The sequence below is a fragment of the Bidens hawaiensis genome, unplaced genomic scaffold (assembly GCF_021521415.1).
Source record: "Bidens hawaiensis isolate Kalapana, Puna unplaced genomic scaffold, B.hawaiensis_p1.1 tig00001961_1, whole genome shotgun sequence".
NCBI lineage: Eukaryota > Viridiplantae > Streptophyta > Magnoliopsida > Asterales > Asteraceae > Bidens > Bidens hawaiensis.
The window spans coordinates 1,078,235-1,092,617 of record NW_027491109.1 but is presented as its reverse complement, the minus strand read 5'-3'; the positions used below and the strand labels follow the sequence as shown (position 1 = coordinate 1,092,617).

The 14,383-nt window shown below is 36.5% G+C and overlaps 1 protein-coding gene across 1 annotated transcript in view; it reads right to left on the bottom strand.

Annotated features, from left to right (window-relative positions):
* Positions 1-4,786: 4,786 nt before the first annotated feature.
* Positions 4,787-14,383, bottom strand: part of LOC143602830 (uncharacterized) — a 28,879-nt gene continuing 19,282 nt past the window's right edge. Inside the window, exon 6 of the mRNA XM_077079818.1 lies at positions 4,787-4,880. Coding sequence (XP_076935933.1) covers positions 4,811-4,880 — 70 coding nt within the window. The 3' untranslated portion in view covers positions 4,787-4,810. The remainder of the gene's footprint in view (positions 4,881-14,383) is intronic.

Here is a 14,383-nt window from a genome sequence, read left to right as displayed (position 1 = left end):
TATGAGTCAAATCTCCAATGTTAGCCATAGTGGTGCTTCTACATGCGATATTCGACAAGATTCTTCAACTTCTAATGGATCGCTTACAATAAGTATTAATATAACAAGTGCAGATACACCAGCTATTAATGTGTCTAAATAATTCTATTTGTGAATGTCATGGTTGCTACTTATGTTTTAATCGTTATTGTGGTGTTTTTTTTTCCTAATATCATTCATGGACAAACTTAGGGGGTGTTTGTTTGGGTCTGAATGGACCCATTCAGAGGTGAAGGTCTGACTCAGTAAGTGATAGACGTGTTTGGTTGTGAAAATTGAACATCTAAATGCTTCAGCCACCTCTTAATCATTCAGTCTCAAACTCATCGTTGAATCATTCAGCATACACATATACCCTTCTTCACCTCCCCACCATCTCCTCCCCGTCCCCTCTTCACCACAAATCACCAAACACCTCTCTTCTCTTCCGCATCGTCTACCACCACCATCACCGCCACCGCCACCGGACCCAAACACCAATTTTATTGCTGCTCCATCGATTCTATCCTTTAAGGCCCCGAACCCGGTAGCCCTACTTTAACGTCGGATTTACTCATAAACACAGTTCTACAAATCAGAGTTAATTTTAACTTTCGCGGAAACGTTAACTTTAATCATTTGATACATAACATTTAATCTTTCTTGGAAAACATAACGTAAAACATTATATTTAAAACATCATTTCTTCCATCTTCAGATGCCAGCCGTTCAATCCATGCCATGTGCCATCCTCATGCTAGCTTTTTAGTCTGATCACCTGCGTGCATACTAAAAGTAAGCTACGCTGAGTGAGTTCTAGTTAATCAAACAACTTATCATACAACCACTACATGCATTATATACGTATCCGAAGACACATAGCCCACTATCTAACCTGCTCACCTTACCACTTAACCTCTTATTTACCCCTACAGCTTAGCCATTTTAATCACGAATCACGTTATGCCACTTTAATAACGAATAACGTTATGCCACTTTAATAACGAATAACTACCTCGTACATTATTTAGCTCTTACTAGACCCCTATCCACTTCTATCTCACTCTACTTCTACTTGTCTATAACCTTCTTCCTATTAGTACATTATTTACATAGTAAACAAGTCACATCATAGCAATCATACACACTAATAACCACTACGCAATCACTATCCTTGGCGATACGTGCAATATCCGAAGATCGTTCACGCACCGACAAGCATTATATAATAGCTACCTCATATATCATCTATAGCATACACTTACCACTTAAGGTAAGTGTATTCACTCTTTACATCGAGTATGCACACATCCCCGAAAACATACAAGGAAAATGGGGCTAGAAACTCACCTGAACTCGGTTACTTCTTCTGCTAATGGTTATTCCTTCTTGAGCTGTGCGCGACTAACTGTTTAATAATGCAATATTAGATACTGCTCTAATCATTTTTATTACTACTTAATTAGTCTTACGCGTCTAAGCCGGTTTTACTTTATTGAATCATTACCCGGTTATTTAATCATTACTCGTTAATCCTTTAAAGGTATATTTCATCAATTATCTAAGTCCAAGGACTATTATGTAAATATCTCGTTCAATCTCAAGTCCAGGGACCATTCTATAATTCTGCCAAAGTACACTTCGTTATCTGGTTCGTTAACCAAGGAGGCTCCTTCGTTATTTCTTAACGAATTAGCCCTTATAACGAATTGGTCGTCATAACGAATTGGACCTTTATAACGAACTGGACCTGAACCTTGTAACGAACTGAACCTTTAACGGATTGGACCTTTGACAAATGACCCTTTAGTAACGAATTGAACCCTCCTAGTTTGTTATCTTCTTTTAACGAATGACTATAACGAATCGAGATTAATTCGTTATCTTTTTCCCTTAACGAAATGGATACGAACTAGGGCTAGTTCATTATGCTTCCTTTAACGAACCACTTAACGAACTATCTATAGTTCGTTAACTCCCCATTAACGAATTAGGGTTAGGTCAGAGAATGTCAGGAACATTCTCTGACATTCGCTTTCCTCGTACACACATTCTCCGGCGCCGCCTTTCCGACGCCGCCATTGCCGAAAAAACGGGTGGTGGCCGGAAAAACGTATTCCAGCACCATTTTCACCGTTTTTCGTCCCGTTCGTTCCAGATTTGAGCTAGGGTGACCCCTAAGCTCATCTTAGGTTCAGTTTATACCCGATTCCACCCGGATCTAGTGACTTTAGCTGTTTAACGGTGTCGGCTCGTCGTTTCGCAACTAGATCTAACGGGTTTGGATCTCTACAATATCAAACTATCATTACCTCGGGTCGTGATCGGTTCTTCCTGGTGATTTCGGCTAGAGAGAGAAAGTAGGATGAGAGAGAGCTAAGTGTGTGTTTGGGTGGTGTATGGAATATGTGTAAATGAATGATAAATGGGTAATTAAGGCTTATATAATTATGGATCATGGTCTTAAGCCCATGGTCTTTCCTTCCTTCCCTCATAACCCAAGTCCATAACCCATATCTATTTAACCCAACACTAGCCCAACTCATAATAACTCCTATTATCATTTATCATTTCTCCACTAGCCCGAGTAAACTTTCCCACCAATATTAACTAATATATTAATATTATTTTAGAAATTTTGGGATGTAACATATCCTCGCCCATAAGCAGGTTCAATCTCTATTTCAGATTCAACTTTTATTTCATTCTCAATCGATTTCTGCTTAATTGATTTATATGGAATCGATTTATATTCAATTGATTCAGATTCAATCCAATACCTCACACTGACTTATAAATCTGTCCTGTTTTTCTAATTATCATATAAAATAAACCGTTGATCCGATTAAGATGACTCTTTTTGGGTTTGATACCTTGCTAAGTCTAGTTTCTCAAGAATTTTAGAACATAGAAAAATATAATTCTTTCTTTGTTTATATCGACACAAAAATTGTTTTATGGTTTTTTTTATTGCAGAGTGCAATGGAATGTGTTTGGTTCAACTTTTGTATGCAAGACCGGTGATGCTGCCAAATAGGTACCTTTTTGTTATTGTTAAATACTATCTTTAATTTGTCACGTGTCTTTCTTTTTCGTAGCTTCAGATCGTATTTACTTAAGGTTGACTTGCAGGAAAGAGGTTTACATTTCTTAACACATTGCAGGTATGGATTTGTAGCTAATTTATCATGATTATAGTTTGCAGTTTGTTTCCTTGTCAAATGGTTAAATTTTGTTTACTTTTATAACATAGGTTGTTAAGCGGGTCTCTTTGCGGGTTAGCGATTCATAGTTGGAAAAATTGGCACCCTGAAAGTAATGGAAGCTGTTAATCAGGTGGGCAGTTGCACACTTGCACTTCCACTTGGGTATATTAGCTTAAAATCTAAGATCATGATCTGCAAATATGTAAAACTCAAAATTATTGTATTTACCATTTTAAAGATATTTTTATGTGACGAAGTTCGTGCTGGTCGATTGCTTTTTACTATTTTGTTTTGGTCGTTAAACACAGAATCCAAAAGTTTGACACATCGCACGCCGCAACGCGACGGTTGAAAATACTAGTTTGTATTAAGATGTATTTTGGTTGGTTATAACGAAAGTTTGGTCATTCAGTATAGTTATTAATAGCTCAGACTAAACATATATCTTTCAATCAGCGTAAAATAGTTCAGAGGGGTAAAATAGTCATTCTTCACAGCCATTCGGAGGTTCAACCAAACAACACTTACTGGTTCAACACTTACTGGTTCAAAGCCTCTTAATCATTCAGACCTCATAATGGTTCAGCACTTTCCAAACAGCCCCTTAGCTAGTTATCGAATATATCCCTGCTAGAAATCAACTTAAGTGCCACAGTATAATCCCTTAATAAGCAATATAATAATTGTGCTGCAAATCATTTCGCCTTAGTAACATTATGAAGGAGACTGACTGGTATTCTATATTCGAACATCACACAATAACAATATCTACTTGTCATGAGAAAATAAGATATAATTGAGCTTATTGATCAGCTCGCGATTGTTAGTTGTAAAACAACAAACAAAACTAGTTCAAAACATGCATATATACTTGCAAACAATTTGAAGTAATTTTATTTTATCGATTACAAATACAATACTCCAAAACTACACAAGTATAAACTAACTTCATGCTTAAGCTTTAAACCTAGGACCTCCCACCAAGAGTCACAAGTCTCCACCACTAGGCCAACTAAACTAGTGGCACACATCAAAAAGTTAAATGAGATAGCACAAACGAATTCATAATATCATAAACTATTTTACAAGAAGTCAACAATTCTTACACCAAACCTTTCAAGTATCAAACAAACATATGTTAAAATCAGTAATCTTGACCTAAAAGTCAAATAATTACAAGCATTCATCATTCTTTTTCTTGCCTAACTTCCAAAGCAAGCCACAGACAGAAAGAATGTTATAGCTTTGACACTAAAATTTGAATAAATATAACCTAGTAAAACATTTTACATCAAGATCTCCATTAAAGCTTCTAAGATCGATAGAAGCCTATTCATGTCTCGTATTCTCTATCATTCTTCAAGAATTCTAGTAGCGAAATGCTTGACATGAAAAGTTCCATACTTTACTACAATACTTGTCAAATCGAGTCGAAAAACTCGATCACAACCAATTTTCCAATTAAAATATACTAAAGTGTATGCAGATAACTACACGAAAAGGTCAAGATTATTGGCTTTCCATCTCACCCTGATGTAGGCTGCAACATCTCAAGTTCAAGCTTGCTTTTGTGGGCCTACCAAAACTTACAACTGTGAACTCTCATCATGCAATGAGCCAGCTTTGCAAACATCACCACGACATAAGGGGCAAATCCTGTTAGGAGAATTCAAACTTATGCATGTTAAACTTTTTCAACAAAATGGGTTGCGTAACGGGTCAAAACAGGTTCAAGTTGAAACGAAAATGGGTCATTTCTGGTGCAGGCTAAACCAGGTCAGGTGGCAATCACTTTTACTCTATATTTGTAACAATACATGACTTAAGGAGTGCGTATGCGATAGAAATAAATTCGAGGCAACTTTCAACCATTTTGACTGGTTCCCCTTTTAGAAACTTTTTTTTATCTGACCTATGTTAACCCGTTTGGGATAAAACATTACCCAAATCGACCCTTTATGAGTAAAAGGGCCAAACCAGTAACATCTAAAACACAAAATATGCCGTAACCATGTGTAGAAATACACCTGTGAATTTCCTTGTGCCATTTGTCAACGCATAATTTATGAAACTCATGATGGCAAGGGAGAACCCGAACTTCATCTCCATCCTCATATTCAACAAGGCAAATATATCTGTATAAAACAAATATATTATAGCTATTCATTTTCAAAGTTGAATGCTTTGACATCTTGTTATATTATAAATATTTAAGAATTTTGAGAATCACTTGATATATATTTCAAACAAACACATACACACATACTGTGCATCGTCTTCGATTAAACGCTTTGACAACTTGTGGTAAAGTTTAACAGGAAGTGCTTCCACAACTTCAGTTGGAGTGGGAACGGATCCGATTGAAAACATAGCGGGTTGGGATGAAGAAACTACAGATTGTTGGCGAATGTCACCCAAAACCTAAATTAAACATGACATTACCTCAAATAGAGCTTCAGTTGGTAGAACAATTCTTGGCAGCAACTAGTATTATTTCGATCTTGATTATTAAGACGGCATGTGCAATGGCCTGTTCGATGCTGACCTGATAATATACAAGACCTCTCGTGACCAGATAGATTCTCGAAACGACTTCCCATCCTTTGCAATGCATGTACCTACCACAAAGAAAGATCATCAAAATTTTAACATATACATATACATACACAGGGGAGGGTTCTATGCTTAACACTAAATATTGAGAGAATGCAGAATAGTGAATCATTCAGTTTTTCAATCTTATAATTTAAAATTTTTATATGTGTTGGTAAACAGTTAAAAGTTAAAAACATATAGAATAAAATTAATTGGACGGTTTTTTATGTGCATAAACATATGATGTGCTCTGCGTGTGGTAGTAAATATGAAAGAGATGGAATGAGTAGCTTTTGCACAAGATCGTGTTTTAAATTTATAAAAGTGATTTCTACAAAGGCTAAACACAAACAAAATAGGCAAGTGTACCTATCGTATATGTAGAATAGTATTGGTAAGAACCAAGTATCGATCCGTGGACACAAAGGTTTCTAATAATAAATCGTTGTTTTGCTTTAATCGGAGGTTTAATCATTTTGGGGTTAATTTTGAACTTTTTATAAAATGTAAATACTAATATATAATATATAGGTGACCAAGATAAGAGATTTTAAACAAGTTGTTTAATTATACGAAGGTTACCATCTAAGATCAAGAATCCACTCCATTTTAACATTGATAATTAATATTTAGACATATGATAAATTTGCCATAGTAATATATGATAGATAGCTTCTTAAACCTTAAGTGAGCATCTTTGGCACTAAGGAGATAACATGCGCATTTTAAAGTCCACCCTTTCCTAATGTCATACCATCTCAATGGTGTCAATTTAAGTTGTCAAGTAGTTTCGTAAAGTAGAAAAATTAGGATTGACTTCGATTTCTCAAATACCAATTCTAACAACTTCGGGTGGTTATAGTTCATCACACAACCTCCCCTTGGTTGATTTATGTAGGTTATAATTACACATTCCGTTAACATATGATTTCTTTAACTAATTTGATATCCTAAGCAGAGCCATTTTCGGATTACCAAGGTTTAGATAAATACATCATAACTTATATCTCATCATTTCTAAGTACAATATAAGGATCCATGTTTCGATAATGTATCAAAGTATTTCTATCTTTCAAGAACATGAATCGATCATGAACGATTGCCAATAAAATTGACAACCACCAACTTTGAATTAGTGTTTTAAGATGGTGAAACATTTCTCATCAAAAGATAATTGTAATATAACCATGTACTTTACTAGACTACATCACATGTCTTGATTAATTATCAAGTAAAACAAAGCTTCTTCATAGATTTTAGATGGTAAAAGGAGTTTAGCTCATAATGAGCACGATGATAAACATTAAGATGAATGATGATAACAAATACATGATTAAACTTGGAATAATCTAACCAGTTGTAGATGAATCTTCCTTCTTAATGATGGTAATGATGGTTGATGGTGATGACCTCCAAGCCTTCAAACTCTTCACTAGATCTTCAATGAGAGTGTTAGTGTGTGTTTTTATAAGTGAAAACCGGATAGAACTCTTTTCAAGGCACCCTCTTCAAATGGCACAAGAGCCTCTATTTATAGGCAATCTGGAGTGTGAGGCACGGCCCCGTGGTTGGTGGGCACGCCCCGTGTATTTTTATGACATGTGCCAGATTTATTTTGTCTTTTCTGAAAGGTGGCCACGACCCCGTGGTTGATGGGCACAACCCCGTGGTTTTTAGTGACATGTGCTAATTCTTCTTTGTCTTTTCTGTGTTCTCGTCCACGGCCCCATGATTGGTAGGCACGGTCCCATGCTTTTGCTTCCAGATTTTGTCTTTTCTTGCGTTCAGAAGCACGGGGGTGTGTTTCTTCAGACATGGGGGCGTGTCTCTTTGTTTTTCTTGTGTTTTCTTCTGTTTTTCTTCGTTTTTTTGCTTGTTTCTTTGTTTGGGGCTTGGTTTCACCTGAAATTATGTTTTATTATGATAAGTAGTCTTTTATGCTATGTTATTTGATTGAAATTGCAGTTTTTAGAGATTATTTGATGCCGAAAAGATGTATATTTCTATGTACATCAAACATCCCCACACTTGAACATTGCTTGTCCTCAAGCAATCTTTTTATAAATATTCTCTAAAAACAGCAAGCTTAGATTATAACCATCCCTTAAGTGAGCTCCAAGAATATGAAACAAAGTAACCAATTTTGTGTTAGTGATAAGTAAAAAGGAACTTTTGTTTTTATGAGCTTCCGTTTATGCAAAACGTCACGTTCTCACAATGTTCACTCACACTCGGTTTTATATCTGATCATACCTGTGATGTATGTATGTGAACACTCTTAGTCAAAATGCAACCTGTGATAAATAAGCTTGTAACAAGTTCAAATCTCCACCTTTTAAAGGGTTGCATAGATCAGAAGGTAAAAGGTTTTGGTTTTGTGTGAGTAGGGATTTGTTTTTTTTTTTTTTTTTGTGGTGGTTCAAGGGTTTAGGTTAATGAGGATGGTAAATACAACTTCTATTGATTGTCGGGAGTCTTGAGATGTCTTCATTGGTTAACTCCCTTTTCTTCAAAGAGAATATATATATATATATATATATATATATATATATATATATATATATATATATATTTTATATATATCTAATAACTCTTTTAAGGTCAGATCGTCAAGACCAGTTTTATCGAGGATGTGGATCAATTCTTCCTCAATCCTGTTCTGAACATAACTTCCAACTCTAATGAATCGTTCGGCTTTGAGCCTAATAGCCCCCATACTCATTAGTTCGGTATATTCATGCTGAGACTGAGTTTGACTTTTTCTACATCTTCCTTCGTGGGGCCAGTTTCCGCAACCTAAGCATCGTTCATATCTTTTTGCTCTTCTCTTTATTGCGTTTTTGGAGATTCCACAGAATGGTGGCCTTTGTTCATCTTGGCGCCACTTTTTCCTCACCTCATTGCTAAAGAGAAAGATTCTCTTCCTAAGTTCTGGAGGCAACCTAGGTTTTGTGAAGTGTATGCAGCAAAAGAAATTGAAATCTAAAGAATGCATTTCCAGTTCTTTAGGGTCTGCCGGTAAAAGACCAATGTTGTATTTTACCGGTGAGAGGGGTAAAGTGGTATGGTAAGGTTTTGTAAGATTTTTGGGTTTTGTGTTTTGAAGAATGGTTTGATGGGATTGTGTCAATATTACCTTCTTCTTTATACAACGTTTCGTTAGGTCTTGAAATGAATAATTTGCGACAAGTTCTAAATCACACGAAGCATATGACTCACTCAAAGCTTCCGAAAAAAAAAATTATATGGCATGAGGTTTATCTCATAGTAACGGAGGAATTGGGTATTAACGCCATATTTTGCATAAATTTATTCTCAATATTACAAAACTTCTTTTTACTTTTTTCACTTTTTTATAATGATTGGTTATTTGCGAAAAAATTTTCTTGGTTTTCTCTTTTAGGTTTTAACATAATCTTTGTTTGCTGCAAAAAAAATATTTGTTGATTTAGAGAATTTTTTATAATTATTGAACAAACAATTGGTCAAGTAATTCCCCTCCCCACACTTGTATCTCACATTGTCCTCAATGTGACAAGATTCATGAAAATATAAAAATTCTAATTGAGTATTGTGGGTAAAAATGGAAAGGTACTTCCCTACGGGTTAACGAAATTTTGACAGAGTGTCCCCTGTTTATCGTCTGTTTTCCTGTTTTTGTACCTGTATAATATAAAACTGCAAACAATCCACAAACAACCAAGCATAAACTGCTGAAAATTGGGTATGGAATCATCCATCCCTTGCGCTATTGGGCTAAATTAGTACCTACTATAATGTCTGGCACTTACGGCCATAATAGTGTCCAAATCAGTAAATAAACAAACAAACAAGTATGACAGAAAGTAAATTGTTTAACACACATATCAGAATAATGTCATAAGATACTACCAACCCCATGCTCAGGCCCAACCTACCTGTGCTGTCAATCATCAGTTACCCGTGTCCGGGTCGAATGGTCCCCACTGCTTGTCCATGCGATAGCCTAATCGTTCAATATCTCGCCTCATCTCTGCGTATTCGGCTGCTCTCTGTGCTTCTGAAGCAGCCATATGCTCTGTAACCCTGTTAAATGAGGCGGTAGTGTTAGTTGAGAATTGATCAATTAGTCCATATATACCCTCCAATGAGTATCGGCTATTGTGTGACGAGTTGGGGCCGGCCCCTGATGAAGATGGGCCTCCTCTCTTATGGTAAGTGCGGAAGCGTCTCTGTCTGGGTGGTGAAGTCCTTCTCTCGTGCACATCCTGTATCATCATCACTGCTGGGTCTTCCGGATCCCAAACCTGGTTGTACTTATCACAAAACCTCCACACATTCGGGCTGATTTGCTGAACCATTTACATGCTTTCACAATAATCAAGGTTGAGAGCTATCGAGTATGGGCTTCGAGTTCCTTCTGTATCTGCATCATAGGCTTCATAAAGGTTGCGGATCCAAGGACCACCGAAGATCGGGGTGTTTCCTCTAGCACTTGTGTTTGTCATGAATAGTTTGCATAATAGCATTGTGATGTTGCATGCTATGTCGTTTTTCATACAATGCAATGCCCAAAGATCCCTCAGGTTGACAACCCCTTCACTCTGACCTCGAGCCGTGACGGTGTGACTGAGAAAACGGTGGATATACCTCATGAGTGGGTCACGTAATGCTGTGCTTTTTGAAACGCTTGCGTTATACTCTGTTGTACTATAACTCAACTGTTCCCCAGCCTCTGCCCTTGTGTCTCTTGCTTCAGCTTCATCATCATTACCTTCATCTGTAAACGATGTTTTAGCCTCGAACCAGATGTCTGAGTCAGTTTCCTCGGTTGTATAAATTCCCAAATCAATTCCTAATTGGGTGACAGAGGTTTTACGCCATATTCCCCCACATCGAAACTCGATTGCCTCTTCATCCCACATGTCAAACTTTTTCTTTCTTATATTGAACGAGGCCAAGAATTCCTTTGTTAGTTCTGTCACTGCTTCTCCTGTTTGACCAAAAACCCGTCTCCATGGTCCTCTTACAATGTTCTCATAACGGTTCCATTGGTTGACGTGTCTCATATTGTCTTCACATGCATAGAAGTTAGCTTCGGGATACCTTTGGTTAAGATAAGTTAATCTTGCATTAGTTTGCCTGTCCCTTGTTCTGCGGTTTGGGAAGACTAGAAATGCATGAACATCCTCTCCATACTCGGCCATCTGCAATTTACATCCGAATTAGTCAAATTTCTGAAAAAAAATTTCAATTTCCTGGAACAGAGAGCAAAGCACGGCGGCGTGCTATCAAAAGCACGGCCTCGTGCTGTTGCCACTGTTTAAGTTTCCTTTTATTTTGACTTTGGTTGACCATGGTTCGTGATGTTTTTGGGCACGGCTCGTGTTTTTAATACTGACTTCTACCATATTCAGATTTGAACCCTCGTTTCTGACCGGTTTTAACAATTAGGTTTATTGGTTTATAGGGTGTTTATGCTAAGACCCAAAACCTGAATTTTACCTTTCAATTAAACCCTAATCATCAAACATTCAACAATTTATTCATCTTATACTAGCGAAATAACCCATATCCTTCTCGGTTTTTGACCCGATTTGGTCGATTTAAGTGATTATAGGGTTAAATTAAACCTAGAATGACGAATTCGAACAATGCAATCGTTAAAATTAACATACCTTAGGTTTTGAATTGAAGATTTGATGAAGAAATCTGATGTGCGAAAAAATATATATAAATAAAACACAAGTCGCAACTAAGCTTTAAAAACCAAACAATCTATCCTAGTTCACACAAACGGCAAGTGTACCGGTCGCGTATAGCAAAGATGAGGAAAGTCCGGATATCGAACTCGAAGACACGTGAAAACGTTTATAATTACTAAACTCTAACCAAGACTCACCAAAATATTTAATTGATTTATTTTAGAATTTAATTTAACTATTTAACTTAACTAAATGAAAACTTTTGACTAAACTTTGAAAACTTTGGTCTAAATTCAATATATAAAGACGTCTACCTAGGAATGAATCATGTTGACAGAAATAACAAGACAACGGATTGAAAATATTCACGACGCCGGTAATAAAAGATGACACAACTAAAACTTGTTTAAGAAAGTCAAATTACCTCTCAGTCTCTCGAACAATCTCTAACTTATCTTAGTTGATTTTAAAGAATAAACCGGAAAGACAATTATTAACGTGTTCAAATGTCGACTCTCCTCTCGGTCTCATCGACACACTATCCTAATGGAGACAAATACTATGCCACCAAGGATAGAGGAACAATTTAACTTAACCCAAATTAAACCAACTAATTGCACATAAACACTCAAACTTGACAAGACAAAAACCCGCTCTCGCGCGGTCTTAATTCTAACAAGTAAAAGCAACGAGACAATATTACTTCTTATCACCTCTCGGTCTCAAAGAAGGTGTATTTTAACTGATTTTAGATTATTTATATTACCCACTTATCCTTACGGTTGTACACCCCGCAAATAAACCCTAAACACCAAGTCAAGAGTCTAACAAGCAATCAATTAATCAAAACTAATTCAATTAACTAATGCAAGAGGATTATAAGTAATAACACAATAAAACACAGCCATCACACACAATCTAATTTATGGTTTAGTTAAACTTTACATCAATAATTTAAGTCTTGAACATTAAGAATCCATTATACAAGTCTAAACTACTCAACAATCATCTATCCTAGGCAGAACAAGCAAGTTTAGCTACTCATAGATTTTAGACAGCCATGTATACTTAAGAAAAACATCACAAACATCAACTTAAACATGATCAAATTCATTCAAGATTCAAACACAATCAATCACAAGTCAAACTATCAATCACTTGCAAAACAATCCAAAGCAAAAGACCGATTCAACAAAGTTAGGGTTCTTGAACAATAAACAAAGTTGAAAGATAATTACTTAGGGTTTATGGCTGAGTTTATGGATGTTATTGATGCCTAGCAGCTGTGCCAAGATGCCCCTTGATGTTCTTCTTCCTCTCCAGCCGCCACAGCCTCCACAGCCACCTCCTTTTCTTCTTTTTCTTTCTTCTTTTTCTGCTGCAGTTCCGATCGGAACTTGTAGAAGAGGCTAGGGTTTTTTATTTTCGGGTTCTTGGCTGGATTATCGCTGATTTCTCAATTAATTATCTTCATATAATATTATACAAGGCTTCTAACTTGTGGGCTTGGGTTGGGCCTTGAGTTGTAGCTTCAAAACTTGACCAACAAGGCCTCTAGAATCTTCCAAATTAACTCTTTTTTCACCATCTTTCATAAACCTACAATTAACATTTAAACTTTGTAAATTATTGCACTTAGCCCCCAATACTTTCATAAAATAAACAAATAAGCATAAAAACCATGATAAATTCATAAGGAAAGTAAGTGTGTTTTACTACACATCAAAATCAGTGAATTATTGGATGGTCGGCGGTTTTCGGTCCAGAAACGTAGTGAATGTTATGGTTGGTGGTTGAAATAGGTTATTTTGATAAGTTAAAAATCGTAACTGCTCTGGGACCAAAAGCACGGCCCCATGCTTTTAAAGACACGGTACCGTGCTGCATGATGCGGACAGTATCCTTTTGATTTTTGTTTATTTTTTGAGCTGGTTCGTTCTTAACTGGATTTATTTTTTGGTTAGTTTGAGACAATAATTAAAGATTTAAAACTTCATTAAAACATGGAACATAAAACTAAAGACATAATTAAACATAGATAAAATGAAAAATACAACAACAATTCTTGATCCTAACACATAGTACTAGCGGGAACAACTTCAACACGAAACAAAGTCAGAACTTCAACGACCACCATTCCCGAACAAGTCCTAGATGTGTGGTGGTGCTCGTTTGGCTTCCAAGAGCTCGGAGAGCTTTTTGTCGAGCTTAACGATTTCTTGGTTGAGAAAGTTAAGCTTGGAGGCCACATCTTTGTGGTGGCCATCCACAACATGGAAGTTTTCGAACCTCAGTAGTTCAACTTTGTTGATTAGCTCAATTACACGAGCTTCGGTTTGAATGTTGCTTTCAACTTGGTCTCTCATGATGCATTGTAGCCTCATGACCTCTTCATCAAGATTTGACGAAGATTCATGTTGCTTGCCCTTTCTCACTGGTCTCCATTCAACCTTCTTGTTTCCCATTTCAGTAATGTTGTGTTTGGTGTGAATGGAATAGTGAGTTTATGCATGCATTATATAGAGACTGGAAAGTTGAACACGGCCCCGTGCTTTTGGAAGCACGGCCCCATGCTGCTTGGGGAATAAATGTTTCTGATTCAGAGAATTGTACGGAGTCAGCGCGTATCATGCTAAAGATTTTGGGGTGACCACGGCCTCGTGCTTAGGGAAGCACGGCCCGTGCCTATTGTCACAGATGTTTTTCTTGTATTATTTAGCAAAACGCAAGAGCTGGAATTCTTAGAATGACGTTTAGAATGATAATTTGGAAGTTTGGTCATCTAAAAACTTACTTTTCATTAAAATTAAAAAGGTCCTAAAACAATTACGGGATAAGCCCGGTTTTCCTAAAAGTAAGAAAATATTCGGGTTAAGCCCG